At 42.7% G+C, this 27,252-nt stretch overlaps 1 protein-coding gene across 1 annotated transcript; it reads right to left on the bottom strand.

Moving 5' to 3' along the window:
- Positions 1–334: 334 nt before the first annotated feature.
- On the bottom strand, positions 335–26,865 carry rnf38 (ring finger protein 38). The gene is made up of 13 exons (XM_084380705.1): positions 26,730–26,865; positions 25,048–25,736; positions 12,826–12,887; positions 7,516–7,718; positions 6,697–7,072; positions 6,269–6,433; positions 5,782–5,952; positions 4,764–4,946; positions 4,540–4,643; positions 4,334–4,418; positions 3,992–4,113; positions 3,766–3,865; positions 335–2,970 (listed from the first exon to the last, which is right to left on the bottom strand). Exons 2-13 carry the CDS (start codon positions 25,649–25,651, stop codon positions 2,908–2,910), a joined length of 2,238 nt encoding a protein of 745 aa, XP_084236831.1. The 5' UTR covers positions 25,652–25,736; positions 26,730–26,865; the 3' UTR covers positions 335–2,907.
- Positions 26,866–27,252: the final 387 nt, after the last annotated feature.

The raw sequence follows: 27,252 nt of genomic DNA, 5'->3' as shown, positions 1-27,252 counted from the left end.
CCTGAAAGGCACGAGCCTGCCCTGTGCCATCTGCCTTCTTCTGACTTTAAAATTTAAATCACTTGCACTGTATTTAAAATGAAAGTCAAAGGCATACATGATGTGCTGTATTCCGAATTGAGCATAATGTGAATAAATGTCACTCAGGTCAGAGGTCATGTGAGCTAGTGTTTACAGGAGTATTCCTCTTGGATAAGAGAACTACACTGCCACCAAGTGGCTTGTCCCAACTGCACACCACTCGTCTGTCTCCAGCTCCTCAGTGGAGAAGAAATTTTCTTTGTCGAGAAATTCATTTCAGAAGCGGAGGAAAGAAAAACTAGAGGACACAATGTCTTAGAAGAGGATGTTATACATTTATTATTGAACCAGCTTTTGAAATCCAAAAGACGGGGTAAGGGATTAAAAAAATCATTGCACTACTTAATAAAGTATTACTAGTAATAACTCTCATACAAAATGTACAAATGTTTGTTAAAAATTTCATTATCATCATACCAGGCCTTCAAATGATTTTGGTTACAGATATAATACATAATGAAACTACTATGACACCATTTTAATGACAGAGTTTCATAGAGTTTAAAAGGAAAAAATGTTCAAACAACCCAACAACTTGCATGGAAAAGATTAGCGAAATAAATCGATAAGCACTAATCATACTGGTTGCGCCTTTTTCTGAAAAGACATAAATAGTGGGACTGAGGTAATTGCTAGTGTACCAAGCAACAAAAAACTGTCCAACATAATACAATCCTAAGACACAAAATGGATGCATACAGTCACATTTATGACCTTTGACCCCAAAGAAAAAAGATGACAGAAAATATATTTTCCCTCCATTCCCATGGGTATTACATGATTTTATACATGGACGACGCTCAAGAATTGTAAAAATAACAAAAAACAAAAAAAAACTAAACCCCTTGGACACTGATACGCTGTTGCCTTTGCAAAACTCAGGTTTAAACAAATGTCTTGGTCTGACGTGGTGACACTGGACAGATACAAATTGTACCTGGAGAAAATGAAGGTATATTAAAGGCATCTCAGATGCAAGACACTGTGGGTGCCTGGCAGAACTTTTCAAACCAAACTTTTGTCTCTGCGATCTCTATAAGGCCTATGTTAGATTTTTATCTCGACACAAAACACCAATTGTGATAAATAGTGATAAATTACATTAGATAGCCTGCTCTGTGCATGAGGTGAACATCTCTGAGTTACATTATCACATGCTGACATAGACCTTACAGAGATATATTATTATTATCACCAAACAGAGCTCCAAAACCTCTGGAAATGAAAAGATGTGCAGTGAGAAGAATATAAAGAATCGACATATTGGAACAATGTAGAAGTTGATGTAAAGCTGATGTAAAGAACAAACCGTTTATAGTTTTAATGCATTCTAATGTTTGTTGTCAGACACACACGGACTGTGGGAAACTGATCAGTGGTTTGTTGAGAATGAAAAGAGTGTGTAGGTCTTAAATCTACGTATTAAAGTGCTCAAGTGTCAAATCCACCGTGTGGTGAAACAGTAGATTTAGCTGTGACCTTGCAAGTCTCTTCAAACTTGCTCCTCGTCAATGATGGGCAAAACATAGCATATCCATATCTACCAACACTTGCAGAACGCTGCTTGGGTACCAAGACAGATATAGACACATGTTTTCAAAGGCCTCATTCCCAGAAGAAAGCTAGAAAACTGAGCATGTATGAATGTTTTGGGGACATTTGTAATGCTTTTTTTTGCATCCACCTTGTCAGATCTGTAAGATTCAACTGTATTCACATGATGTGCCTTGGGGTGAGCTCAGTGGATATGTCGAGAAAAATAAATATTCCTGATCAGTTTCCTTTAGGTTAGGACGTATTGTATCACAAAAAAAAATGTCTTTCAAAAGCTTCCAGGCTTTACTAGTTTAAGACAAGAACAACGCAGATGGAGAGACATGGAGTGATGGAGTCAAAGTTATAAAGCATGATAGTGACATGACACAAAAGCATTGTTAACTTCCCTGGAGGTGTTCTTGGTCCTACACTTTGATTTTTGAACAAATCTTGGCTATACAAGGTCTGAAGTAACCCTCAATCTCCAGTGAGTCTAAATGTTAAAAAAAGTAGGATAAAGGTCAAGGAAGTCAATGCACTGTACCACATGAACTGTATAAATACCACAGGAGGAGAAACACACACACACACACGCGCGCATTGCACACAGACACACATATAGAGAAAATAAAGTATATTTTTCACTGTTCCAAAGTAGCTCACTCTTGGACACACAGTGTACAGTATCTTTGTTTCACTCCATACAGACTGCTATGATGCTCAATGCAAGGATAAACATATGGAAATTAAAATGGACTGACACTGTTCAACCACAATTATAACGAGCCTCGTAAAAATGACCAGAATAATAACGACGACATTATCAGAATCTTTGGGCTGTCGATTCTCCCTAGATGTTTGTATACGGAAGTCTTTTTACTCTGTCCATCACCTAGAAGACTGAACGGGCCGCATCAGTTTGGAAGGACTTTAAAAAGAAATACACATATACATGTCCACCTGCACATGACACTGTATGTGTTTCAAAGGCCATTGATAGTAAGGGGTAACCATGAGCAGAAGGCAGGGTAGTAGGAGCGTAATAGTCCAAAACAGAAGGCCTAGGAAGTTCAGCGATAAAGTGAGCATGAGTCAGTAGAAAGCTGCTGTTCCCAGGTGAGAATTACTGTTAAGTGTCCTGGGTGATAAAACAGTGAGGGAATAAGGAGCACTGGTCCCAGTTATGTGGCAGAATGTGTGAGCGGAGGCGTACGATGGAAAGAGTTCACTGATCGGTTGGTGCATCCATAAGGGTGTCGGGGACTGTGGGTGTTGGGTGCTGATGTGAGGTCACTCAGAATCCCGCTGGACCTCTGAGGCATCGGCTCGACAGATGGGGCAGGTTCGGTTAGCCTAGAAGGAAAAGAAAACAGGGAGACAAGGGTTAAACGGGTTAAATGTGTAACTTAAAGATAAAATACATACAAGGGATTGACCGATTTTGGTTCATGAGGGCCGAAACTGATTATTAGTATCAAGGAGACCATTAACCAATATTTGGAACCAATATACATTTACAGTAAAAATGGAAATCTTTGTGTCAAAATTTGTGAGGGAATGTAACCAACTATAATTTACTAAAGTAAAGTACCCGAGTATAATTATGAGGTAGTTTACTTGAGTATTTCCATTTTACACTTCCACTCCACTACATTTATTTTATTTGAATTTTTTCAGCTTTAGTACACTTAAGTTACTTTGTGACATGTAGCCAATCAGATAGTGTTGTGGGCGGGACATTGAGTGATACCACAGATTGGTGACAACAGACAGAGAGAGGATGCTGCGTCGGAGCAAAAGTGGCACAAAGTTATATTGATTTATTTAAATCGAGAATCGGACACAAAGCATGCTTGGTAGTTCTTTGAGACTATTTCTGCCTTCAATAACTGAATGAAATGGGGCAATTAACGGCCCAGGGCTGAGACAAGAACAGAAGAGTGACAGACGAGCGCTAACATGTTCCACGCCGGCCAGTAGTTCACCAGCTAGTCCTATGAGTTGTCACTACATTACCGAGCTTCCAGAACCAAATATTTTTTGAAGACGTTTTGATGAATTTCGTTATTCCGCGAGTCTGACTGGACTTTAAAAAGGCACAGGGGGAAACAGCTGACAAATTTGCATTCATCCAAAAAGCTTACTCACCTTGAGCCACTTGTCGACACACTTGGCGTGGAACTCGTGATTACACGGCAAGACCCTTAGAAGCTGGCGAGACTCGAAGTCACACATACATACCACACACCTGTAAGACAAAGCAAGTTAGGTACCATTTCAAAACAGCATTTTGTACAAATGTATACCAACTCAAACCTACAGCCACCCACAAGACACAATTACACACAGATTTTTAAGGAAGAAAGGTACTCACAGTGTTTGCTCAGACTGATGGTTGTTGGGGTTGAACCTGTATGATGGAAGCTGTTCAATATCTGCTTTAGTTAGACCGCGGGGTTTGGCTTCTCCCAGACGTTCTGCCAGGTTCAGTAGGGCCTGAAGGTTTCACACAGAAAGGCATCATTTAGAGGACAAAGTTCACAATGGAAACACATTTTGAGACGAATGGAAACTGGATTTCATAGCACATACGTGTACGTGTGAACAAATTCATTAATTAATTAATTTTATTCATTAATAAAATATATTAAATCTTTATGTGTATCATACGACAACATTATTCTTGGTTGTATGCTGTTACGGCAGTTTGTGCTACCTCATAGTTCTCCACTTCTCCGTCGTCCACATCAAGCTCTAGACTGATAGTGGGGGCCACATTCGGGGGCACAGGAAGCATGGAGCTGTAGGTGGTTAAAGACAAGGTACACAAATTTTAGGAGATGTCTCTGAGGCATACTCAAATCTATTGCAATTACATCTGTATATTTCCAACATAAACTTGAGGAAGTGAAAAACACTTACAGGAAGTAAGGCAGGAAGCTGGGGTGGTAGGCTGACGGGGGTACAGCCTGCTGAGATCGGTAACGCCGGCTAGTGAATCGGCGAGGCATGAAGTGGGGATAGGGCTGCAAGAGATAAGACAAAAAGAAAATACATTTATTCCACCAAGTGTCACTGCATCACTTTAACGTAATCATATGTTACAGTCCAAGCAAATGATGATGTCATTTAATGGATGAACTCACCACTGTAAAGAGCTCCTGCGACAGAGGGTCATGGTGCGAGAGGAACTGGAGTGGTGTGGAGGGCGGCAGGGTGGAGGGAGGCTGGTGGTGATGGTGGTGGTGATGGTGGGCGTAGCTGAAGCCTCCACCTACTGAAAGCTGTTCTCCCAGAAGCTCAACCTCATTTTCGATCCTCTGTAAGGGCTGGGAGGAAACACACAAGGTTATCCAATGTGACAAATGCATAACAGGTGTTATGGTGGGACAATAACTGGGCCAAGGATGTGTACAAGTAGGATACTTAAACCAAACTAGGACAGCAGAATATAATAGAGGTCTGTGTTTGATGGCTTCTTTGTTCTTAGTGGTTTAATGGTGCAATTAATGCTGAATGCTGCAGTTACTATGATGAAAGTAAAATGCCATGTCTACACGGTGATGACCAATATGCCAATTCACTTTACGAACAGGAAGACACGATTATAGTTAATTTCACTCTGCTAGGACCGTCAAAAAATTTTAGAAATCTGTCAGTTAACAGTGATGCAACCTTTAAAACCAGACAATACTAATTTGATCTCTTTCGCGTAATGTCTGGAGAGAATAAACAAATTAGTATATTCATTTTTCATTCTTTAATGTGCAGAAATCAGAGCAGATGTACCAAACTGGTACTCTTAACTAGTTAAAAGTTGCATGATATGATGTAACAGTTTGTCTTTTTCGTTTTACAAGAAGTCACATGCTTGGTGTGGAGTTTCCCATTTGTACATAAAGTTAACTGACAAAAATGTCATTTCTGGTTAGAAGACACCCCTCTCTCACTGACAAGATAGAAAGAAATATAAAAGTTTGTATTAACTTTTTATTGAAGTTTATAAAACTACTAGTGTTAAACTAACCACAACTTCTCAGGCATTAATGGCTTCCTCTCAGCATACCAAAATCCATACCATTATTTTTAGCACAAAATGAAGCGAGTTAATATGAATTAATATCATAAACCATTAATGAATTAAAACATTAATCATTCACGTACCGATCGTGGCTGTTGCGTCTGAAAAGGCAGGAACTGTCCTGGTGTGGGGAGGTGGGGCGGGTGATGAGAAAGGTGGGGCGGATGGGGAAGCAGGAACTGTGGGTCACTGGACAGCAGCGAGGGAAATGCGTAGGGCACTGGCAAATGTTGCATTGAACATGCCTGTAGCATCTGGAATAGGGGGATATGAGACATAAGATATAAGAGATAGAAAGGGCAGTTTAAATGCATGTTCTCTCATCACAGTGATTGCAATGTGCCAAGTCTGTCACAGGGCGGCAGCCAAGACCTGAAAAATGAACAAGCCCCTTTAAACAGGGAAATGCTCTGCAGGTCGTCACTGCTTTTTACGCACTTTTCTTTTGAGCACCTTACTTTTTCTATGGTTGAGCCGTAGGAGATGCTGTACAGCACAAAATGTACTTTTATTATTACCAAACAAAACCCACACACTCTCACAAACTGCACACTGCTGTGTCCCTCTCACCGGGTGGTAGTGTTGTCCAGTGCTAAAGACCACGCTGCAGGCAGGGACTTGTTGTTGTGAGGAACAGGTAGGGGGAAGGTGCTGGCCACTACACAAAGGCGCTGCAAGACCGTGTGGAGGGACTGGGGTCACTGTGTAGGAGACTGGTACACTGGCCTGCTGTAGCTGGGGAGAAAACACACCACAGTTAATATGCAGCCTCACTCACACACACACACACACACACACACACACACACACACACACACACACACACACACACACACACACACACACACACACACACACACACACACACACACACACACACACACACACACACACACACACACACACACACACACACACACACACACACACACACACACACACACACACACACACAGTGTCTCCTGGCTGTCTCGCACATAAATTATTTGCAGACTAACCTGTTCGTGCAAGTCCATGACCATGGCTCCCTGCTGCTGTTGCGTCGCATGATGCTGTTGCTGGTGATGGTGGTGATGGTGGTGGTGGTGAGCAGCCGGGTGCAGTAGTCGTGGCGACAAGGTAGGGGGGTGGAAAGCTCGGGGCTCCTCCAAACCTGCCGCGCCACCACCGGCTGTGGGAGGCTGGCCGTAGGCGCTGGGTGTGTGTGTTGGGTATGTCTGGTGTGTGGAGGGATGTGGGTTGCGGTGGTAGTTTTCGTCCTGGAGATCTGATGGCGACAGGCGAGGTGCGGGGCCCTGGGTGGAGGGGTGGTGATGGGGAGGCAGGTGACGGGCGGGTCTGGAGAGACGGCCGCGCTGACGCCTCGCTGGCGGGCTAGAGGTGGGAAGAGAGGGGAAAGTTTCACATTTGGACTCTCAGTTAAATTGACAGTTCACACATGGACAGAAACATTTATTTTTTCCTCATACCTGTAGTGCCATTTATCATCTAGATTGTTTTTGGTGAGAGTTGCTGAGTTTTGGAGATGTCCGCCTTCTCTCAAAAATAATGTAACTAGATGGCACTAAGGTTGTGGTGCTCAAATACATTTGAAAAACTCAACAGCAATGTATCTTTCCAGAAATCATGACCTGGTTACTCAAAATAAACCACAGGAACACCACGTGAAACTGCTCACAACAAGGTCTGTTATTTAGATGAATATATATGGATAAATAGCACTTCTAGTAAGAGGAATAATTTAGATTTTGAGCTGTACTGTCCCTTTAATGAATCACAGTGGAACTAATTCGTAGAAATCAAGAAACCCACGATACCTGCGTCTGTGCCGAGCAGGAGTGAGGCATCTCTCCTGGTGGTAGTGTGTGTGGGGGTGAGGCTGTCTCCGACTTGGGGGTCCTGACTCCCAGGGCCGGATGGGGGGAGATGGGGTGGATGGAGGGGGGGCGGATGAGGTTAGCTGTTCCAAAACAGACTGACTGGACAGCCTCTGGCGCTTTGGACTGGGGCTTTCCTCACTCTGCAGAGGGAAGGAGGGGTGGAAAATGGGGGAGGAAGAAGAGGAAAAAAGAGAGGGTAAGAGAGAGGACGGGTATTGTGGTTAATGACCCATAGCACTCGGATCAAATCAATTTCACCATGCTTTGCAGTCCGGCACTCTGGCTTACAATCCATACTAATGCATAGACACTAGGTTCCTTTGTGACTCATGGCATTTCCTGTATGATCCTGTGCTTGTGTGTGTGCTTGCTTGTATGAATTGTGTGCATGTGTGTGTGTGAAAGAGAGCATATTACACCACCAGCGCTCTGAGGCCCTGAGGGTTCAAAGTCACTTCCTCTTGGAGTGAGGAAATGCAAGACAAGCACTCACAGGCCCATGTGCGAGTCATACGAACACACCCTCGACTGGAGAGCTTCTCAAATACTTTCTCTCAGAGACAAAAAAGTCATTGATACACACAAGAACAGTGACATAGCTGAACATATAGTCATCAAGTTTCAGACTGAGTAAAGAGTTATCATATATTAGACTCATGTGTGAGTCACTTCACTTACTGTCAAGCAGTGACTCTCACACTTGGCACTTGGTGAGGCAAGAACACACACGCTCATGTGTCAGTTCTTAGTCATTCTGTCGTACACGGACCTACGCTGTACTCTGAAGAACACACCAGTTCTTTAAGACACCACACACATATTTCCTCATAGTTATCATCTCAACACTTTTTTTTCCTCTACTTACTTGATCCCTGCTTCTACCTCCCCTCTTCGTGGGAGAGACACGTTGTTAAAGTGTGATAAAAATGACTCAGCGGCTGTGACTTTTAACACACACACACATACACACTGACACACACATACACAGCTCAGCAACCTTGAGAGCAGTGTGATAGCTAACAGGAAACAGCTGGAGAGCAGGCTGCAGAAACACACACACACACACGGTTATGGAAACGCCTGCAGACATGCGCAAATTCACACATGGGCAGCTGCCACTGTTTGAGTTCTGCAGCCTATAAAGAACAATACCTTCTGAAGCTCTTTAAAGCACACTCTGCTGCTCTAACAAACCTGAACACTATGTATTTTGACTGTCAGCCCAAACGCGAGGTTCACTCATGGCTCTATCGCTCACTAGCACTGGATGTGACCTGAGCTGGAGCAGCTTATGGGAAAAACAAACAAAAACAATGACTTCATTTAGTCTTGACCAGAGTTAGAATGAGTGTATAAGCCTGCCGCAGATGAACGAGAGGTGAAGCTCGGTGTAGCCTCAGGGTACACCAGACACTAAATGACAGAGCAAATTTAGGTCATTGTGAGCGTTACACACCACGATTTTGAGTGCATCTGTCTGTTCTCCGCCTGTATTTCTTAATGAGCCGTGTAAATTACCGTGCCTGAGCATTTGTGTCCAAGTCGGCTGGTGCCCCAACCTCTTGAAAGCTGTATTATATCTAAATGGATCCTTACCTGCCCTGTCCATCAAAAAAATGTTGTCTTGTTCTTTCTGGAAGTGATGGTACAATTTATTTTTCAGATTTTGAAATGTGTGATGGCAAAGGGATTGGAATGACCCAAAAATAATTAAGGAGATTTCATTTTCTCCTTAATCATACTGCTATGCTTAAGGGGAGACACTGCAGGTGAATAGGGTAAAAAAAATAAAAAACTCACCATGAAACTTCCCAGTTGATTACTTACATGAGGAGGATTACTTTTTGTTTTGCAAGTTGGATGATATTTTATGTTTAAATATGCAATAAGGGTACCTAATTAAATATGCATTCATTTGCATACATTTCCAGAACAGGCATTTTAACTAAAATAAAGACCTAAATGTGTATTTTTGTATTTTTTCCCTCCACCACACACTGAAAGAAGAAATGTTATGGAAGCAAAAAAGCCCCAAATCTCAAAAATTGAGCAGTGCATGAAAACTCTTAGTTACCTATAGTTTCTCACTGGTGCTTAAATGCATTTCCAGCTCACTCCTGCAATAGGCAGTCTTTACTCATTTGGTCTCTTCTTAAGGTTGATCAATTCAATATTCAAGCATGTTGCTGACTCACTTTTAATTACTGTTTGGATGACAAAGAACATTTCAATTCTTCCCTGAAATGACAACATGACATTTAATAAATTATCAAAGTAGTTGGCAATTAATTTTCTTTCCATTGACTAACCGTTGCAGTTCTATTAAAATCTGAGGTGTAGGATGAGTCCATCAAAGCTTTGATTGTTCCAACACAATGAGGTCCTCTTACATTTCAGGTGACATTTGCATAGAAAGACACGTTTAAAGAATTCTACATATTCCTTGAATTTACCATCTCATAAACACTATGATGCACAAGCTTTGAGAAAGAAAAGAAACAATCGGAACCTTTTCTAAGAGTTATTTTATCAAAAGTGATTATCTTTGCCCATTTCTACACAGGATGGAGGGCATCAGCGATTCACCCCCACCCCCAAACCTCTCTGTTCCTCTCAATGACATCCCCCTCTCTTTTCCGACCCGACACCCCAAAACCCTCTCTACCAGCCTAGCCTCAACACCAACACCCTTGGGACATCTCCTGTGCCCATTTTCATATCTTAACCAGCCTCCTCCATCCCAAGCCTGACATATTCCCTCCTCCCACCCTCCTCAAAAACCACCTCCCATCCCCCCCTTTTCCTTCCATCAGATAAGCTGAACCCCTCTACAGTCCCCTCTTCCTCTTGCTCCCTCCCCCCTTTTTCCTCTGTACGTCCTGTTCGAGACCCCGGCCTGCAATCTGAGGGGACAAGACAAGAAGTTCTCAGACAGGGCACACACATGCACACATGCATGCAAACACACACACTGTCTTAACACATGCAGACTATTGCCCATTAGTATGAAAGTTTGATGGGCCTGTCTGCCCGCGTTAGTGGGAGGGGAGCAGTGTCAGACAAAGGAGTGTGTGTGTGTGTGTGTGTGTGTGTGTGTGTGTGTGTGTGTGTGTGTGTGTGTGTGTGTGTGTGTGTGTGTGTGTGTGTGTGTGTTTGTGTCCTCAAGCAATATGCCTTAACGTGGCCTTGTGCTCTAATAGAGTGCTTGTTGTTCACGCACACACACACACACAAGTCCTAACATGTTTCCACTAAAGCCAGAAAAATAAAGAAAAAAGCACGATGAAGTTTTAAAACACACACACAGAGACAAACAGACACATACAATAACTTCCCAGCTTGGCCCAGAAACATTGTGAACTGCTCTGTGGCTGATGTTATAGCACATTCTGCAGTGCACACAGTGTAAGGACCACACACACATACACACCCTCCATTCCTTTCACTGTGTCCACATTCACAGTGTGCACACACACACACACACACACCAGGCTGGGCAGACATCCTGAAGCACGAGTACGGACACACCCTTCCAAGTTCTATTTCACCATGTCCACATTTGGGATATGCATGCGTCCACTCTCTCACACACACACTAACTGTGGCAGGCAGCTGTTGTGGCTTCGCTGTCATTGCTGAGAACCAAAATAAAGAGAGGCCTGCAGAGTGCATGCAAACACGCACACACCTAAGAAATACAACGGAGCCCAGGTCTCTTCTGGTGCATGCATGTGCACAAGGAGCAAATATGGTCATTTGCTTTTACAGATTCATTAATATTTGCAGACATGCTTCCGCTAACACTCAAACACTTCTCCCTCCCCCACTTATTTTCTTTCCATCAACAAGATTTCAAAGCCCATTTTGTTTCCTCTGCCACTGTTCCTCCCTTCCTCCCCCTCCCTCCCTTGCTCCTTCCCCTCCTTTCCCTTCTCTCGCTCCAACCAAGTCCCACAGCTGGAGGTGAAATCATTAGCAATACCCCCTCCCTGTTTTTGGCCTCCCCTCCCTTCCGTCTCTCCCTCCAAGCTTTCTGCAACACCTTCCTCAGCATCCTGCCTCCCCTCTTCTCCTTCTTCCTTTTTTTTCTGCTTCATCTGCTTGCTTTTTACACAGGCCCTTTCGCTTATGACGATGACTATCATTTACTGAAGTACACTTGTACACTCTGGTGGGTTTTAAATTATGCTTATGCTGTGTGAATTACTTGAGTGTTTGTACAATTCTGCCATCACTGATATGGTAGGACTGCCGAAATTCTAAGTCGTACCATGTTGAAAATATGCAAGATGCTATTTTTTCCCTCTTATGGATTAAAGTTTAGTTTCTAAGAAAGACTAGGCACCTCAGTTAAAAAGGGAGTTGCATGATGTTTGATCCAGTAATCAGCTGATTAAATTAAAAGTTTCAACAAGTGACCATCAGCTGATGACCCAAACATGTTCAGTTCCTCCACTGTCATTTCATTCAAATGAAAAAACAAAACAAAAACACCTGGAGCAGTGTGAGCACAACTGCCCATAAGGACTGTGCTTTAATGACAAACAAGCACACTTTGCATTTCCCCATCCTTAGGGGGCTTACTTGCCACATGCGTATGCTGCTGAAGGCACTCTAAACTTGTATAATGTGCATAACGTAAATAGTGTCAACGTACTTCAGCATTTGTGAAACGTAAAGCATAGTTGTGAAATTGCAAACTGTGCTGTTTATAGAGTTTCTCAAAGAGGTACTACTGTTTAAGTGTATGCAAAACAAACACGATTAACAGCCTGAGAGTGTGGTTAAGTGTTTCTCTGAGCTAAAGCTAAATACCTCAAGTTCCGTCACTGAAAAAGTTTATTATTAAGTTATTTCAGCCCAAATGTCCAGTTATTTGTTTTATTATCATTTTTTTTGTTTTTAAAATTATTATTATTTCACTGTGGATGTCTACATTACATCTACTCAAACTCATGAATTACTAGAGTTCATGACCACGGCAGCATCACAACCAAAAATCTAGTCATACTTACTGGCGACAACACTCCTAACACCTCCTATCCTCTTAGACATCTAGGCGTTCACTGGGGAAGACACTCTATGTGCCTCAATCCTTCAGACAGCGTCAGCTTAGAGAAGATGTCATCTAATATTGAGTCATAGTGCGGCATGATCTCAATCAGGCTGAGTGTGCAACTTAAAAAATCCCCAGACTTGATATGTTAATATGAACAACCACAGTACGCTAAAAGGTGCTTGACTTACCTTATCACTCTCCTCTCCGTATGCAAGGTCTGGGTGGCAGTGGTAGGACCCGCCAGAGGCTCCTACACAGAGAAGAGCAGAATACAAGGTCACACAGTGAGACAACATATGCCTCAATCTGTAAAGCCAGGTGCGTATTACACACACCTCGCATTCATATAAAATGTTTCCTAGGGATCGTACATGCTCTACATTTTATAACTGTATCACAGAAAATGTTAAGTTACAGTATGTCTCTAATTCAAACAGCTTTTTTTCAGAAATTGCTAAATATACTAAGGCAGCATCTAGCGTTTAATGTCATTATCGACTAATCTGCTGCTATTTTAACGATAAATCTTTTAGTCTATAAAATGTCACAAAATTGTGAAAAATGTTCATCAGTTTCCCAGAGTAAATAGTGACACCTTCGAGTTTCCTCTGTTGTCCAACCAACAGTTCAACAGATATTTTTGCTTGAAAACGACTGAAATGATAAATCAGTTTTGTTAGTTGACTAATCGGCTACCCATTGCACCCTTAATTGAGGTATTGATACCAGTCACTTTTAATGCCTTTTAAGTTCAGTAATATTCCCAAAACAATATTGATACTGGGTAGAGGGAAAGAGGCCCAATTTATGTTTTTTCTTTAAATGTGAGTCCATTTGAAACATTGAGCACTGACTGTTACCCGCACAAACACAAAGACCCCCACAGACTGTGTACTACATTGTTGTGTATTATTTTACAACACAATATACAAAACATGTTCGTAATACCTTCTGTTGAAACTGATAGCACCATTATACCCAGGCATTGTTTATCTCCTAACAGTATATTTAATCCTGTTGTTGTTATTGTTCTCAGGTTTAATGAACAACAGCAAAAAATAATGACAACATGTTTGTGAGACCAGGGTGCTGACCATGTGTCCAGCACAACAGTGACTGAAACCCATATGGTAGACTCTTGTCTCAGATCAGAGGCAGTGGATGTAGGTGCACAAACCCCCCCCACCCCACACACACACACACACACACATGCACACACACGCGCAAAATAAACACAGTAATCCTGGATTAGAGAAGCTTTCTGATGATACCGCCGCTTGCATCACGGCTAAGACTTTTACTCTTTTGTTTTTCCACAATCCTTTCATCTTTTTATTGTCTTTTCTTTATATTCTGGCTTTTGTTTTGCCCTTTTTTTCCCATGGACACGTCCTGAGCTGGGGACGTCGTCACCACAGATGGTGGCAGTGGTATACACACCAAGGGTAAAGCACTCCCAAGGGCACTCCAGACAAGGCTACCTTCACGATAGAGGCGAAGAAAGCTAATGCAGAAGGAAAAGATGCAAAAAAAAGCCTTTTAAAAGCACATTTTTCACCTCTCGGCTGTTTGTTTGTGGGATTTTTCCTGCTCACAGCCTCCCTCTTTGAAGAAAAGCTGTGATTGACAACAAAGAAGAGAAGGGGGGAGAGAAAGAGAAAGAAGAGGCAGACAGAGTGAGGTTTTCACTACTGAATTCCTCAATCCTTTAAAAAAAAAAAAAAAAGCGTTTCCTCTCATACTCCAATCCCCAGAGCAGGCAAAATAAATGGATTGAAAAAGGTTGAGGTAAGTAAAGCTTACATTAGTGTAGTGAAACACAGCTAAAAGGCCATTTTCCCCGAGATGATTTGGGACGTAGTACTGCTGAAGCATTCACGGGACTCGCCGGCTGCATAGCGCTCTTCTGTACGACACTCATTCAGTGATCACAATAGGCAAAAATCCAGCTCCCTCCCTGAATATGGTCTCACTTGCACATTGTCAGAGTCTGGTAAATTGAGTCAGAGACGAGTCATTCAGTTGGAGTCACTCTATAGAGCACAATGCAGAAGCTACAGAACAGGTTTAAAATGTTTCGATGACATCATGTCCCCTGTTGGCCTAACAGACTGCACACAGCTCTGTACACACAGTTTAGTTACTTCACTTTTGGCCTCGGGGAAGTTGAATAGTAGGATGGCAGTGTGAATTTCAATGCCTCTGGACTTGGTTGTTATTTTTTTTCTCAAATAAGTGCTACAAATGCTAACATGGGCCATTTAATGAATACTGAAAGATTTGATCATGTATTCATGCATGTGCTTGTTTGTGATACATCTACCGTATATGAGTTGCCGCTACACTGCTGAGGCAGGCAATGTTGAGATTTATATGTATTATTATTTCTTTCTGTTTGTGTAGTCTTTTTCTAGAGTTAATAGAAAAAGTCAAAGCTGGACCTTGAGACAGCAGCACAGCTCAAGAAGAAGAATGGACACAGAACAGCACATCATTGAGACGTGATGACAAGAATCAGAGTAGGACTGTCTGTATGAATACACTGTGACCAGTAGCTCAGTACAGACTAACAATCTCTCACTCACACACATAACAGACACACTGTAGGCAGCACTAATGTTAGTATTGCAAGTGTTGATGCAATTAATTAGTTAATCAATTAAAAGAAAATGATCTGGCAACTATTTTGATAATCTATTCCTCATTTCAGTTATTTTCTAGCAAAAATGTCAAACCTTTACTGGTTTCAGCTTCTTAAAGGTAAGGACTTGCTGCCTCTTTTTAGTTTATGAGGCTCTTTGGGTTCTGGGAAACTGTGACAAGATATTTTTTTTACATTTTTTTTGACATTATGAAGACGAAAGAACTGATTTATCATGAAAATAATCATCAGTTTAATCAGTAATGATGAACATATTTGTAAGATGCAGCCCTAATTACCTTTATAAACACTCATCAGCCAAATGAACATGTCTATTATGGACAAGTTTCATTTTGGGGAGCTATTCATCATTTTCTTGTACTACATATACTTTGAGAAAGATGAGTCAGATTTTGCAAAGTGAAATTTTATCAAATTCCTCAACATGGTGGAGAAGAAAACAAGCTTAGAAAGTATGTCCATGGCATGATTTAAGCAAACTACCATGAAAGAATGCCAAGTTGTAATCTTCTAAACATAAACTCAATGCAACATCTCGACTTTGAAAGCTTAATTCTGAACTGAGGCGTCAAGATTTACAGCATAGTTTGACCAAATAAATAAGTTCAAGCAAACAGAGAAAAACTGGATTTCCGGTTGTGTGAGTTTAAATGTAAAACGGTGAAGCATGATACAAATGTAGAAAAGTGGACTAGCTTGTCAAAAGCTTCAAATAACAAACGGGAGAAGTGAGATTTTGCAGACCACATAAAACCATTCCTATTTTCACACCCTACCACACCTTACCAATGCTTGCAGAAAATTACCATCTACTTCAGGGGTTTGTTTTGGCAAGTTACAGAAAATTGTAGATGTACAAGTCCACAATTCCCGTTGTTGCATCTAAAGCATACCAGAGCCTTCAGAAGAGAAGAGGATATCTTGGAAAGAGGGTGAAAGACGAGGGCAGCACAGCAGTGATGGGAGGTGAGGATGAAGAGGGAGCGTGAAGGAGAGAAACGACCGGGGGAGAGAATGTGGGGGGACAGGACGAAGGCAAAGTGGTGGTACAGAAGAAGAGGGCAAGGTTGGAAATGCACATGAAAGGGAGAGAGCACTGAGGAGGAAAGGGAGATGGGAGGAGATAAAGAGTGGAGGAAAAGACGACTGGAGGGGGGAGAGAGCAGCAGAGGGTGAGAGAGCAGTCAGAGAGGGAGAGAGAGAGAGAGAGAGCTAGCGGGGTGGGGGTTGTGGCTTCCCCTCTTGACTGCTATTGATTTTCTGTAAGCCTCAGAGTGCATCAGCTATTTCTATCCATTTCCTCCACCTCTCCCTCCCCTTCTCATCCCCCCCACCCTCTGCACTCAGCTCAGACACCCTCCTCACACATCCACCTCCTCCTCCTCACACTCTCCATCACTTCATCACCATCCCTCCCTGCCACCGATCTATTTCCCTATCTGCCGGCCTGTCTCTCTCCCATATATTCCTGCTGCTTTATCTCACAGCATCCACATTTCCTTGCTTTCCCTATCGCGCCATCTCTGTCCGTGATCTCCATCACCCCCCTCTCTTGCAGTCTTTCTCTATTAAACTATCTCTTCCTTTCTTGAGTCAAAACGGAAAACGGGAGAAAGTGGGTGAGTTGAAATGGTTTTGATAGATAAGGCGATAGATAAGTAACAGGCTGAAATCAACAGCAACAAACAGGGAAAATGGACAGAAATCCCGTTGACAGTTGCAGAACTTGTTCTGATTAACATAACATATATACCAAGTAAAGACAATTTCAGCCAAGCATATGTGTAAGATGATTACATGCACATATACAATAAGCACCTCTCACATCACCCCGCCTCCTAAACACATGTCACAGCACACTTCACACCCTCGTGCAAAGCAGAGTCGAGTAACAAGCTGGCATACAGGCTTAAAATAGGTGAGCATGTAACGCCTGCCCAGCCATTACCTGGCTAACACTGCTTCATACAGGCCTGATGACATGCGTGTGTGTGCGTACACACGTATAGAAATGGGAACGATTCTACCCCTCTCTCCCACTTCATTGTCCTGCTCCATCTATTTATTGTTCTTTCCTTCCTCATTATCTTTCTCATTATCTTCCTTTCTGTTCCGTTACTGCCGCAGCCCTTGAGGTTGCTCCTCCATCCCGCACTTGTTCTCAAGTCTGAAAACTGCTTCTGCATCCCGCAGAACACACGCAGGTGTTCGCACTCAACAGACTTGATCACAAAGTTATTTTGTCTACTGGCGGACAAATTGCTTTGGGCAAAATGAGAATGCACTGGGAACATAAAGAAGCTGAGACAAAACCTGTTTCCAAACCTAGAAAGTATGTAAAATAGACCAGAGAATAAATGAAATGCTACTGCATGTCCTTCCTTGACCAACAAATCAGAGCTGGCTTGATACACACAGCATTGCAGGTACACACGATGTGCAGGTGAAATTTTGAGGCAAGTATGGTATCTAATTTAACCAGAACATTTTTTTTCATTTTAGCATGTTTTGATTTTTTTTATGTGTAAAACTGTCTTTCAGGGCAAATACTGATCATCAAGTTCACGCCATTATAGGATCAGTTAATGTGATTGAAATTATCAACCTTCTCGCTGTCTTAGTCATTTTCCGACTGAAACTGAAATATTAGTCCCATCCACAAAACAATGTGTTTGCCTTTTGTTACTGTACTTGAATGATTGAGCTTCACTGTACAGAATGATGTTTGTGGAGAGTTTGACACTGAAATGAGAATGTCTCTGGCTTACCTTAGATCTGAGTTTAAGATGCATCTGTATAAGAATCAGTTTCTGACATCACAAATAGCGTGGAAACCAGTCGTGACCAAGAATGCAGCTTACACAAGTTTGATGTCAAAACTGCCATTTCCAGTGCACATGCACCAAGAACAGACTTTTCTGTGTAATAAGAGGCTTCTTGTTAACAGCAGGTACATTTTTTAAATGAAAAATACTTGGAAGTTCTTAGAATAGAGGTATCTTTAATATATAAATTAATGTATATAATATTTAGACCCTATTTATGCAATGCTACAAAATTTGGTTTTGGGACTCCTGAAGTTCATCCTGGAAGATTTCAATGTCCTGGACAAATGAGAGAAATTGCAGTCAACGGTTGACGGCATACATCACAAACCCCCAAGTGTCAGTATTTGACGACCTAGGAATGAGATTTAACAATCATCTATATTTTTCTCCACCTTTATACAACCCAAATTGTGCTTAGAGGGAACTATTTTAACTGGACGTTATGACTGGATAGATTAATGTACATCTATGTTCGACATCAAAAGATTTTTCAGGTAAAAAAAAGTGAAAATAACCAGATAACAGAGACCCTGGTGACAGTATCAAGGCTGTCTTTAGCGACTCCTAAAATGAACCCATTACATCTTGTGATCTAGTTATATTTTTGGTCACAAAACTGAGAAGCTGTGGAGCAAGAAACAGTTGCTAAATCTAACACGTACTCTGCAGGCACATAAAAACACTGATATGTTAAAAAGGAAAACAGTCCTTCAAATAGGTTTTCATTTATAGTACTCAATACACACTAGCAGCTCAAGGACAATACCTGCCTGACTGCATTGTGATTCCCATACAGCCTCACTGCGATTAGCTCCACAGTATATAGTCTATTAGTGGCTTAGAGTATTCCTACAGGTTGATATTTAAGTGAAAGGACCCTTTAAACAATAGGTTTTGTGACATCTACCTTTGCTCTCTTGCTTTCACATCTCAGTGCAGTAAAGCTTCAACAGTGACGTCACTGTGTATGTTTGCATGTTTCTGACAGCCCTGTTCCTGCTCCCAGCCCACCCAGGCAGCAACTAAACATGGCATGTGCACATACACACAGGCAGCAGAGGCACATGAACACGCACAGAGCCAACCACTCCTTCACACTCCTTACTAGTTCACACTCCTTCTATCCTTACATCTCCCTCTCCTCCTTATCCCCAAATGAAAGACAGAAACCAGCTGAGAGAGGGAGTGTTAGGGGAGAGAAAGGCAGAGACAGATGACAGTCTTAATTCTCCTCTTCCATCATAAATCCCGACACTATCACCACAAACTGAGCCATCAACTCATTGAAACTACATTCAGAGGAGCTAAATGGAAATAGCTTGTGAGAAATGTATTTGTTCAGTGTTTTTGGGGCAATGAATGCACAATTTATAGACCCAAGATAAATGTCAGCACATAGAAAATGGGCAATTTTTGAATCATTATATCATTTATTCTGAATTGGAGATCCTTCACTCTTGAGGTTTTCTTCTCTTTTAGCTCAATAAGCAAACATAGATACTGCACTATATGGCTGTATGATGCTAACAGGCAGGTGTTGCTTAATTTAGAAGAAGGAAATGTCAGTGACGACACAAGTATTCACACACAGTTCTAATGGCTTTTGCACAGGCTCAACCAACACACGAATGTCTGAAAAGGTTTGTCCTCATAATTTCATAAGCTGAGCGGTGTCAGTCTCTGGTGCAACTACAACTCCAAGAAGTAACACAAATTTACATTCAACAAAAACTAGGAACATAACTCCACCCAAAATACGATATAAACAAAATATAATCATGAAGTATCAAACACTGTACTCAAGGTGGCTGGTAAAATGTGGCATGTTTGCACAACAGAAAACAGTATCAAAACCTGTCATACAGACTTGTCATTCATAGAAGTATCTTAGTAAAACTTCTCAAAGCATTCCTGCTGCCTGTTCTGCCTCGCTGCCCGTCTGTGTTGTGACTGTGTCCCAAACAATCCTTGTTTTTCCAAAACACCACAAACAAAGGCTGTTTTCTTACAACTGTGAGTCTACAAAACGACCAAAACAAACTTATTTACTAGATCACTCAACATCTATACAGGCTGGCAGTGGGGTGCTTAGTCCGTGTGTGTAGAGCCGATTGACTTTGCGTAACTAGTTACAACAGAGGCAGGAAGAGGACAACAAGAGGTGAGAAAAGGGAAGGACACAGACAGGGGTTTTGTTGAAACAGCAAGCAAAAGCTGGAGATGCTGAGAAACTGTTGAGACACAGGGTTGCTACAAAAGCAACTGGGGGTTAAAATTAGGGCAGCACGATATGGTAAAAGAAAATATTGCGATTATTTTGTGATAGGATTTAGGATTAGTGGGAATGATTTCTATTTTCCCTGAAAAAAAAATCAAAATCATGATGATGATTTGTTGGGGTCTGTACCAAACACACATGTTTTCTTACATCTGGAGAACAAGACTTGTACTTAATTTTAATGCTGTTTTGTCACACATTTTACCTTAATTAAAAGATTTCAGCTTCTGCAATTTGGATGTTGCACTTGGTCATATAGCAATTTCCAGCCCTAGTTCAATTACAAGTGAGAGACCGAGAAACAGTAGAATTGTTGGTATCCTTGGCTCATCTTTGAGCTGGATTTAAACTTCATGCAAGGGGTTAACGGCAGATATATCAGGCATAGTTTGACATGATAATATGAAGGTTCAGTCAGTGAGAGAGAAAGCTTAAAAACAACAATCCAGCTGCCAGAAGACCATCTAAACTACATCCAATGTACTTTGTAACCACAGATTTGCACCCATGACACAACCAAGCCACATCCGCTGGACATTCCCAGTTATACCAACGGGGACAGGAGGCTAACATGCAAACAGCAGAAGCAAACAACCGCTCCCTCTTTCCCTCCCTTCTCTTTAAATCACTCAACATTCATTCATGCCTTTCTCACACATACCTATTCCTACACTCACAAACTGCCTCCGGTCAGGGCCTCAGCCTACTCTCCTCCACTCTACTGTGCCTCAAATCTGCTCCCTGCCAATCATTCTCATCTTCATCTTTCCAGTCAGCATATCCACACCTCCTCCCAACTGCTGTCTTGTGAAGCATGCTTCCTCTCTGTTCTTTGCTTGCAATAATACTCATGACGTCCTGTTCTCGAAACTTGGTCACATCCTCTTGTTGCCATTCCTCCTGCCCTTCGGTCTAATCATCTCTCCCTTTCCTTCCTCATCCTCCCTCTGCACCTGACCTTCCTAAACCTCATGTACTGCACTTCCACCCTCCATCAACTCTTGTAACTCCCTAATCCATCCCACGACTTCTTTTATAACTGACTCTCATCTTCCAGTTAATTTTTTGCCCTCCCTCTTCTATACTCCTATTCTGAATGTACTTAAGTGACCTTTGGCATTCTCACTCCCAGTCCCTCCTAGTAGTACATCTTTTTTTCAAACCAGATTAGAGCCCATTCCTTGGATTTAAAGCTAATTTGAAGTCACTGCCCTCTACCCCCAGGATCTTCTCTTGCTGACCGAAGTGACTGCTTTGTTGTTTATTTGGAGTGACGGAGTAGAAGGGAACCCCTGCTACTTGGTCAATCCAAGTGAAAGAGTTTCTCTTCAAACCAGAGGGGGTTGCCTGGGCGACAAGACAAAGGAAAGTAAAAAACACAGAGTGCATGTTTCCACTTCTGCTGCAGACAGAAGGATGGAGAGGATAGGAGTGGAGTGGAGGGGTAAAGGTAGAGTGGCAGGAGCGTCTGCCCCTCTGCTGCTTTGGGCAGTCCATTAAAACGATCCCTCCATTAGACAAATGTGGGGGAGGAGGCCAGAGAAAATGGACCGGAGGGGTACAGAAAGGGTTGACTGATCCAAAGGGGAGGGGGGAATGCATGTGACTAAAAGAGGACAGGCTGTGACAGAGGTGGGTCAGGACCAGGATAGGATATCAACTGCCACAGAGGATGTTTTTATCCACTCGGACCAATTTGGCAGCGGTTTTAAGCATTTGGTGGGCACTTTTGCTGAAGTACTTTTACATTTACTGTGCTTCTTTTTTGAACCTCTGGTCTCAATTTTTGCAGACATGGGCTCTCATGGGTCTTTTTACCTCGCAATGCATGTTGGTTTTAGAGCTGCAACGATTAACTGATTAGTTGTCATCTATTAAATTAATCAGCAACTATTTTCAACAAATCATTCAAGGATGTCGTCTTCGGCTTAAGGGGAACACTGATCAACATTTTTCACCATTTTCTGAGACTAAACTAATCAATTAACTGACAATGAAATAATCATTAGTTGCAGCCCTAGTTAATTTTCTAACATGGTAAGCAAAGTAATGTGAACAGTACATGGGAGAGGATGTCAAAAAGAGAAGAGAGAGAAAAGTAAGCACCACAAACTGTATAAAAACCATCATGAAAGAACAAGCCACAAAAGGGGGGAAGATTTAGAATAGACTACAAGCAGAAGAGAGAGGGGGAAGGATTGAAGAGTAGAGGATATCATTAGCTTTCATGCCCAACGCAGGTGACTAGCATGGGAAGAATGGACTAAGTATCTCTCTCACTCTCTCACTCTCTCCCAACAAGCAGGGCCCATTCTGAGAGTGGGAAGAGGGTCTAATAAAAGGTGTGTAGTGTTGGGGAAGGTCCAGCTAACCAGCTGCTTCACTTGTGAATAAGAATATTCAAGTATAAATTAGCCCTAGGCCTTCCTCTAGCAAAATTAACAAAGTAAATAGCACTCAAAAATAAAACAAATGGTGCAATATTTTTTTCCATTTCAAAATAAAGGCAACGTTATACTTTTGAAATGCTTCACAGCTACTAAATGAAGCACAACCTTTTTTGCTTTAGCACTTTTGCCAACGCCAGACTTTATTGTTTCTGCTATTTAAACAGAGTACAAGTACAAATGTGTACACACTTACACACACCTGTATTCTTTACAGTTATTTTGTGTGCCAAGCATTTCAGCCAATTGAAATTAATCCAGATAATGAGTGAGTGTCTATAGAATTTCTAGCCAGTGCCTCCCCCTCCAGATCGAAATCCATTTGGAGGGAAATACAATACAGTCATTCTATCCATTGATTTGTACTATCCTGCATGTCATACCCAAGCTACTATGACAGAGTATGGGTCATAGGTCGCAGAAGACCGATAAACTCTGACGATGACTAGTTTACAGTCTGTGCAAAGGCAATGTGACATGGCACAGTGATCTGTATTTTTTATTTTGTTTTGTCTCAGTTTTTCCTCGTCTCACAAAAACACAGAGCTCAACTGCCTCTTACCACGTAATCTTAAACAAAGCTAGAAAGATAACACACACACTGCTAGGCAACCTATAGGCTGTGAGTCCAGTGTGGGCCTTTGTTTGTTTATGTGTGTTCAGCTGTTTTGTTTTTCACTCTCTCTCTCCCAGACAGGTAATTCCAGTCTCCATACACAGTTGCTCAGTCTCAGGGGCACACGTATGCAGACACTTCTTGTTTAAAAGGTGTCAGCAGAGACACAGACTTTGGGTGCTTCTGAATATTGCTTTTGCTTTTATACAGATTCAATTCATTTCACTGTGTAGTTGAAACATAAGTTGCTCAATGAGAGGACTGGTTTGTTGTACCTTTATAGTTAAGTTATCCGTACATCAGTATGAATAATAATATAATCTGTCTCGTGATTTGTAAATTTAAAAAAAAAGAGAAATGTGTACAATTTGTTTCATTAAGAAATTACCACTTTGAAAATATTACCCAAAGCGCCACAGGAGACAGCTATCGACCAAGCATGTTCCTAACCTGAGAAGCCTGTTAGGTGTGCTGAAAGAAAAGCTTTCCCACAGCCTCGCTGAATGTGAAACTCTAGCTGTGCTGTTTCCATGTTGTGTGGTTCACTGCACTGCATTCGCTGTGTGAGAGTGCCCTCGCATGTATTCCACACCCAGCACCAGTGAAGCACAAATATAAAAGCATGGCTCACCCAGAGAGTTGCAAGAAGAGAACTCTCCATTTATATGAAACAGACTCTAGCCATTCTAGCTCCTGGTCTGTTATTGTAGAGACCATGACTGTCTTCTTTCATACAGCATGACACATCCTATTTTGTCATTTTCCTGGTTGTCTTATCAGAAGTAGAACAGCAGGTGAGCGTGTACAGTGCTGTGATTTTAGCCCATGAATGTGACAACAAACCTACATATTAAATAGTTAGTGCCACCTACCCACTGAACTTTACAAGGCCATACGTAAAATGTACTTAAATATATGAATAGGGCCTGATGTCTCTTATTTCTGGTTCACAGCTTCACATTTGCAGCACACAAAGCCAACCCCCTGGGTTATTATCTGGCCATCGTTTTTATCCCGTGTACCTCTGAGAAAGTCTTCGAAAAATAATATATCATGCCTACTTTAGACAAAGATCGGCCTGTACACACTGTAAGGCTTGTTACCTAGCTACATCAATATTTGTGTAGTTGACTAAAAGTGGACATGCCACAGTGCCTTAAGAATCATAGTCTGGGTAACTAACTATGCACAGCAGTTCACAGGCTTGAGGCGACCCCAGTCCACACCACAGACTGCTGTTGTTCATTTACCTACTATGTGTGCTAACTGTGCACCACATCCACACTGCAGCTCTGTGGCAAGCACATAAAACTCCCCATCTAATTAGAATACAACAAATGTGTTCACACATGCACAGACACTTTTGTTATGCCAACCCGAGGACATCCCCCTCCTTCTCTCAATTTGCCTGTTAAAACCTCCCAGAGGTATCAAACACGTCGACTTCTATCACTTCAACTTGCTTGCAACGTGCTTTCGCAAAGAAGTCTAATAAAACGTGTGATTCCTCTGCCTCTTTTTGGTCGAGGCTACACTACCACATACACAGTCAGTGACAATGACAACTGGGGACATTTACCTGCCGCCGGGATGCGGTGCGCTCCGGGAGCCGCTGACAGCCTCTGAATGCCGGGAGAGGCGTTACTTCCCGGGGCTCGCGGCTGGTTCTCCGAGTGGTTGCTGTGAGCTCCAAGTGGTGCGCAACCGGCACCGTGCTGCTGCTGTGGATGTAGTTGCTGCTGCTGATGGTGATGGTGGTGAAGGTGGTGGTGATGGTTAGATCCCATGACTCCGCTGCCGGTTATTCCGTTGCCATTCCCACCACCATACTGCTGGTAATATCCAGACCGAGAACGCGATCGAGTCCTTGGGGGCTCCATGGCCATTTGGTGCGGGTGAAGGGGGTGGAAGAGAAAAGAGGAGGACGCGGCTGGGGACTGCGGCGGAGAGCCGTTGATGGATCCGGGCTGTAAAAAGCCCCTAGCGCCGCTCTGGCTGTAACTATAGCCCCCGAGTCCTCTGCCCCCCTCTGCGCCCCCGTACTCTGTTCGCTCCGCCGACTCCGCCGCCCCCGCCTCGTCGAATAAATCAGCCCCTTTAGGGACAGGCTCCGGGGTGGAGGGCAGCCGGGGGCAAACTCTAGGCTCCTGAGTCGTTGGCTGTCCAGCGGCTGCGATTGGCATTTCCTTTCGGGGGATTTCCTCCGTTTCTTTCTTTTTTTTCTGTCTTTTTTCTCTCGTTTCCTCTCACAGAAGAAGCTTTCAGTCACTGTTTTAAAAATACAAAGTTGGAGAGTGGTTAAGAGTTAAACTGGGCTGTGGGGCACCATATGTTAGACTATTTACACACGCACTTAATGTTAACCACCGCTGTTTATTTTCACAAGCATGTGTGTGTCTTGTAACTACTTCCCTTAAGTTTGTCTAAGTAACGTTACTAAATACAGCGTGATTCCCCCAAACTGGTTCAACAACTACACCGCCTCGTCTTATCCGAGATATCGTCGGCGTCTCGTGCTTTCAAGCAAACACAGCTGTGGCCAGGGGTCGGCGGCTTCGATTAAAACACAATGAAGCTACTTTCACAGGAGAGCAACGTTAAATCTCACGGCTCGCCGGCAATGTTTAGTTCACAACAACCGAGCAAGCGAGTACGACCCAGGCTCGCTAGCTCACGAGAGGCTAACGCTGGGGGGGACATGCTAACGTTCGTGCGCATAGCATACTGTGGCAAACGCGTTATAACGCTTCTTCTAACCGTTCAACAACCGTGGTATCGTTCCCTCCTGCTTTTTCACAAACGTATATATCCCCGCACTGAGTTTAAGGCAACTTTGTCCACTTTAACAACCATTTAAACTTGTTTAGCCAGTCTGCGTAACGTCGTTCGCTAGCTTGGCAAGCCTTACCAACCCCTCCTCCTCCACCGACCAACACAGAGAAAAATCCCGTAGCTAGCCACCCACGCCTCGAATCCCTTTAAATTGCTTGGTTATTAGTAACAAAACAAAAACCCCCTCTAAAAAAAACTTGTCCGGGGTGATTTCATTGAGTTAGGGTGAGCCGGCAGTGTTTTCCCAACTGGAAAGAGGGCAAACGCGAAAGCGCACAGAGAAAGATAAAAAGTGGTCAACCTAAAATTACAAAGAAAGAACCACGGCTAAAATTAACACGATCTAACGGAATGACCCCGCCTCTGAGTCTACCGCTGAAACCCGGTCTAATTTCCCTGCCCTGAGTAGTTTCTTTTCCAACAACTTACCTTCAATGTGCTCTCCTCGACTGTACTCCTGACTCGGATCTGTCGATAATATGGTGAGCCCTGCCTGTGAGTGTATGTGGATGTGTGTGTATGCGCCCAGTGTTCGCTTGGTGTCAGCGTGAAATGTGACAGACCGTCAACGCTCAAGTCGGATTTCACCAGGCCTGACCAATCGATACCGGAACACAGGAAGCGTTTGTAGTTGTATCTAGCTCACGCCTCCCCCGCACACTCACAGACAACAAAAGAACACGAAATAACGTTTATACGTGTTCAAAATGGTCAGTTTCCGTTTGCTTTGCTGTAAAAAACACGAGTTTACCGGTAATACGAACGTGTTGAGGATCGGTAATCGATTATGTCTCCTGTTAAATCAGAAGCTGTGGATAGCAGAGAGGCAGGCTAAAGGGGGCTTTAAATTATTTATTTACAAATACCAAGCCTTACCATTGCAGCTGTTTCCTCTGAAGCCGTAAGTTCGCTTTAAAAAGAAGTGTTCGCTGCGTGTGTGTAAAAGTTGCAT

The sequence above is a fragment of the Pagrus pagrus genome, assembly GCF_965226575.1.
Source record: "Pagrus pagrus genome assembly, chromosome: 2".
In the NCBI taxonomy this organism is placed as follows: Eukaryota; Metazoa; Chordata; class Actinopteri; order Spariformes; family Sparidae; genus Pagrus; species Pagrus pagrus.
The sequence above is the reverse complement of the archived record's forward strand: the minus strand, read 5'-3'. Positions and strand labels throughout refer to the sequence as shown.

Bases quoted from the DNA above. Each gene is read 5' to 3' on its own strand.
- rnf38 (XM_084380705.1), bottom strand. From the start codon at position 25,651: ATGCCAATCGCAGCCGCTGGACAGCCAACGACTCAGGAGCCTAGAGTT. The intron at 7,719-12,825 runs GTAAGTCAAGCA...TTCCCTCTGCAG, and splicing joins ACGGAGAGGAGAGTGATAAG to AGTGAGGAAAGCCCCAGTCC. The intron at 4,947-5,781 runs GTACGTGAATGA...GTTTCCTCCCAG, and splicing joins AGACGCAACAGCCACGATCG to CCCTTACAGAGGATCGAAAA.